We start from the raw sequence: 5,101 nt of genomic DNA on the forward strand, positions 1-5,101 counted from the left end.
TGAAAGACACAGGATAACCGTACACCCTGACGACCAGGAATTTTGAGGAAGAAAGTCTCACCTTTTGGTTTTAATCTGTTTTGGAGGGCAGAGCAATGTGCTTATAGCCATCTAGGTGTCCGATACGGACTTAACTACTTGCTCAAAATCAAGCTTTTCCTCTCAGAAAACCAAAACCCCGAATAAGCTTTTGTCTTCGAACCACGTGAAAGCCAGTGTTCAAAAAAAAAAAAAAAAAGCGCGTGTAGACAGGCTAAGTGCACTGTGCATTTTGGATGAGCACAGGGCCTCTGCTGAATATCTGGGAGATTTCCTAGTGCCACAATGGACAGAGCGTACCGAAAAGGCAAACCTGGTCCTTCGGTTACTTCCTTGGATTTTTCTTTCACTTGTTTTTTCAAGGTCACAAGACTGCACGGCAGCCCTGCTCTACAGCCTTACAGTCAGTACTGCTGTGTGAAGGTGAACTGCTAGGGAGGGGAAAGATGGGGAGGACAGTTTACCTACTTCTTTTGATTAGTGATAAGCTTAATAATAAGCACCTTTTTAATGTTTAATTTTATTGCTGGTTTTGCATTTCTGTGTGCAATTAAGAGTGGGTTTAAAGGAGATTATTTATTTATAATATCTATTATTATTATAATAGAAATATTATAAATTATTACATAATTATTGAAGATAACTTATTGAACTATGAATGCCTTCATAAAAAGAGTAACACCTAACATGGAAATAGGGACAGCCATGTAAGGCACAGCCAGTATTGCTCAAGAGTTTAGTTTCTTAAAGAAACTAAGGTACTGGAAACTGTTCTCAATGCAGTTCTCAAATGGGGCACGTGCAGCAAAACTATCTGCTGCCCAGAAACACTTCTCGGAGAGCTTTTAGGAGCTGTATTAAACCGTGCGCCTGTGGTTCCTCTGCCGCATTCTTTTGCCCAGTCCTGAAGCTATTAGCCAGAAGTTTTTTTCTAGACTCCTGTATTTCCTTACTCAAATACTACAAAATTGTTGTTAAAACTCAGTTTATTAGACTTGAACATAATTGAATGGCTTTACAGTACAGCCACAGTACCAATAATATCCTGTGCAACTACAAGAGTCGGGAATTTAAGGTTAAGCAGCCATTTCATAAAAAGTTTAAATATGCATTTCATTAATTTACAGAGGAAATTACAGTAAAGGATTTTGTTTCGGAAACTCGCTGACCTTCCAGTAGTATCTTAAATAAGAAGCTCAGAGTCCAAACAGGAAATGGAACACTTGTTTACTGAAGTTCATTTTGTGTTGAGTGATTCCAACGGTTGTGTTCCTTCTGTTCTAGAACTATTGTGGCACTGGTATATAACGTGCTGAAAACCCTGATGGAAATGAACGGCAAGCTCTTCGATGACCTTACAAGCTCATATAAAGCAGAAAGGCAAAGGTACAGATTTTTCTTCCAAACGCACGTTGATGAATACGTATCTAGAACGTACCAGCTGAAAAGAAACAAAACTCAACGGCTGTGGCTATGGGGTTCCGTAGTGGAACTGCTCGTCAAATATTTGCTGCTGGGTGTCACTTGAGTAAGAAGCACCCGCGCAGGTGTCTGTCAGCGGCGTGGCGGGAGCTGAAGCCCCAGGGAGGCGGCAGGAAGGCCCGGGCTCCCTGTCCTGCCTGGGCAGGGAGCGCTCGCTCTCCTCTGCGGAAAAACTGGGCTCAGCTGCTGCTGCTGCGAGGGGCCACCTGGTGCTGGCTCTGCTGCTTCAGGGGGTGTTGTCTGAAGAAAGCTGAGCTGGAGAATACTTGGTAGCTCAGCTAAAGCCTCTCTCGCCCTGCTAACCTACGAAGCGGTACTGTTGGAGTAAGGGAGGCAGGGCGTACGTTGTCCTGGGCCAGCTGAGACCACGTGCCGTGTCTCAGTAGTTGTGCTCTTCTCCCCCAAAGATGCTCAGTCCCTTAATTTGTTTGCATGCGATAAAGAACCTCCTCAGAACTGCAGTCGTCTGTGCAAAACCACACTGCAGCGTTCGTCTGAGTTTGTTGGAGCAAAGTTACAGTTTTACCGCTAACCGTTACCAATTTGTACGCTCGCTTTCTAACAGGGGAAACTGTAATTGCCTCTAAAAATAGCTTTGGAGAAAAACTTACACGAGGAATTACTAGATGTAAATCACAGTCGTTCAGTAACTGCGTCTCCACATTGCACTTAAAACACATGTAAAGTTGATACTTCGCTCTTTCCTACAGAGAGAAAAAGAAAGAATTGGAGCGTGAAGAGTTGTGGAGAAAGCTGGAGGAGTTGAAGCTTAAGAAGGCTATGGCAGAAAAGCAGAACAGCACTCACAACGTGCTAAATGCACACAATACAAGTGCCAAATAAAAGAAGCCACCACCTCTACGCGGCAGACGTACTTTTTTGTACCCTTTTGAAATATATAAGGATTTGCAAAAGAAACCTCATCAGTATAATAGAAACAGCCAATTTTTTTCTCTGGCAAATGTAAAGATTTGAATTTAAATACAGCAGTTACGTGATGTCCTTACCACAGCATATTGTAAATTTGTCTAATTATTGATATACTGTCACTTCCAACGTTTCATAGAACTGAATTATCATCCTTAATGAGTGACATAATTACGGGAGTGGTGAGAATTATGACTTGAATTTTTGATTGTGTTGCACATAGGTGGTATAGTTTGCTATGTACATTTTTTCCTTGTTTTATATGTGCTTTTCACATCGCTGCATACTTTGGTTAAGATTATAGAAAAGGCTTCTAGTTGTGCTGTATTTTCTCAAATAAAACCAAGGTACGTTACCAGTCACGTGAGATACTCAGTGTGTGCCCCTTACAGCACCGACAGGAACTCGGATCTGGTGCTGTCCTCGAATTCCTGACTGGACTCAGATTTAGATTTGCGTAACGCTCACACTAGAATGAGGCGAAGTAGGGAGAGACTCAGCTTGAACAGGGGGGGGTGGTCCACGCGTCTGACCTGCCGCTTGGCGAGTGCCTCTACCCCCTTCGCGCGCTGCCTCTTGGTCCTGGGCTACTTAAGAGATTTCCTCCTGCTACAGCTGAGGATGGAGCTTCCTCTAGAGAGCCCATCAATGATGCTCCTCATCAGCCCAAGGACTCCCTGCAGAGTAGTGCAGGTCTCCTAGAGACTATCATCGATGTTTCTGCATTAGTTTTAGCATCTCATAGACCGAAGAATGAGACCAAAATTGGGATTACTTTTTTTTTTAGTAAGGAGGGAAGGATGTCGCTGAATAGTTCCTTGTTTTATTTAAAGAAAATGCAGTCTGTTTCTTAAAGGTGGAAAGTTGACAATAGAAGTCTTGTCTGTTTACTTGATCAAGTATTTTTCACATCTTTTATCAGAGTACCATTCCAATCTCTTAAATTGCAGTTGTGTGGAAAACTTTTGTAATGAAAGATCTTTGGGGAATTGAGCAGCATTCAATAAAGTCTTTATGTTTGTATTTAGTGCTGTATATCACCTCTTTGTGTTTATAAAGACCAGGAGAATTAGAATGGCTTTTACGAACAACCTTTTAACTGCAGATGATGTGCCTGAATAACCTGTGGCTTTTCACCGAGCGGCAGAAGCGGCGGAGGCGCAGGCTGCTGGAGTTCCATTTTTGAGTAGGGTGGAAGGCTTTGTTCCGCTCTGTTCAGTACGGCGCAGGTGGCGGTCAGAACAGCTGAGGCAGGTGTCCTCAGCTTGTTGCACCTATTGCTTGGCTGGCTAACTGACTTTGTTCAAGCAGTTCCCAGGGCGGGGAAAAAAACCTCTACTGCGCTGTTTGAGTTGACTTTATTACACTTTTATTGTTACTTCCTTTTTTTGTCGCTAAGTAGTTGTGTTCCACGGAGGAAACGGGAGTAGCACTGCCTGAAGTGGCTTACACTGCAGTAGCTCCGTCGGATCAAAACCAATTAGTTGCTACTCTCTACGTGTCAGTCTTACATAAAAAGACCACGTAATCAGCTGACCAAAGTAGGCTCTGCCATGGTAAGTGGCTGCCCAAAATCTGGGGGGGGGGAAATCCTTCACTTTTCACGGTGCTTCTTGAAGTCCTGAAAGCAGATGTTAAACACTGTGGGGCCTGCAAGGGTGCGCTTTGCCAGCGCAGGAGGGAGATGACCGTCGTGCAGACACGGTTTAGTACTTCAGTGCCTTTTTTCCATCAAAGAATAAAACCCCCGATTTGCAATATAAAATATGTTCAGCTGCCCTACAGGCTAAAGGAAATAAATTACACAGACATGGGGGAATCTAACGCTTACCTTACAGTGGTACAAAGAACAAGTCACTGGTATTTGTAGTTGCTACGAGTTGTTCAAAAATTTACAAATATGGACATCAAGAGTAAGTAATAGAAAAACAACACTGTAGCTGTAAGAGGCCATTTCAAACAAACTGTGCAACACTTGCTGTTGGAGTCGCTCCTATAAATAGGTATGTAAAAGAAAGGTTTCTTAGCTGGCATCAGCTGGCCTGTTCTAGTAACAACATTTCCTTAACAAACAACAAATCTTGATAGCTGAGATGTCGTGACTGAAGTTGACTACTATGGGAATTTATTAAAAAAAAAAAGAAGTACATTAAATACTGCAGAAAGGAGTGAGTGCATCCTTTATTTAACCACACCTCCTACTCACCCCAGAGCTGGGGCTAAGTTCTCTTCCAGCTTACCTTCTCTGATATCATTAGCAAAAAAAAGAACAAAAAATGCAGTAGGACGCAGCAGTACCTGATCAAATTGTTGTTTCTAAGTATTTTTTGTTAAATCCAAGAAATAGCTGCTGTAATATCATTTGTTAAAGGAACACTTGGGTGTTTCTTTGACAGCAAGGAGTTAAGAAAGCTCAGTTGTCTCCGTCTTACCTGTAGAACAGGCCCTCAGCAGCGTACTTGGGAAAGCAAAGGGCTGTGAGCTGACCAGGGAAGTCACTGGAATGCTTTCCTACCAGCATAGGCTGTTCCGTAGCAAAATCAACAGGGTTTTTCTTGATACGGATGGTCTAAGGGTGGGTTCACCCCCCCATCCCCCCCCCCCCCCCGTTCTTTCCCCCCCCCCCCCCCCACCGCCCCCCAGGGCGAAAAGA

General features: G+C 43.4%; 1 protein-coding gene across 1 annotated transcript in view; it reads left to right on the plus strand.

Moving 5' to 3' along the window:
- The window catches only part of PPP2R5A (protein phosphatase 2, regulatory subunit B', alpha), a 47,114-nt gene extending 43,641 nt beyond the window's left edge, over positions 1 to 3,473 (plus strand). Inside the window, exons 12-13 of the mRNA XM_009330181.1 lie at positions 1,324 to 1,425; positions 2,232 to 3,473. Of these exons, the coding sequence (XP_009328456.1) occupies positions 1,324 to 1,425; positions 2,232 to 2,364 (235 nt within the window). The 3' untranslated portion in view covers positions 2,365 to 3,473. The remainder of the gene's footprint in view (positions 1 to 1,323; positions 1,426 to 2,231) is intronic.
- Positions 3,474 to 5,101: the final 1,628 nt, after the last annotated feature.

The sequence above is a fragment of the Pygoscelis adeliae genome, unplaced genomic scaffold (assembly GCF_000699105.1).
Source record: "Pygoscelis adeliae isolate BGI_AS28 unplaced genomic scaffold, ASM69910v1 Scaffold308, whole genome shotgun sequence".
NCBI lineage: Eukaryota > Metazoa > Chordata > Aves > Sphenisciformes > Spheniscidae > Pygoscelis > Pygoscelis adeliae.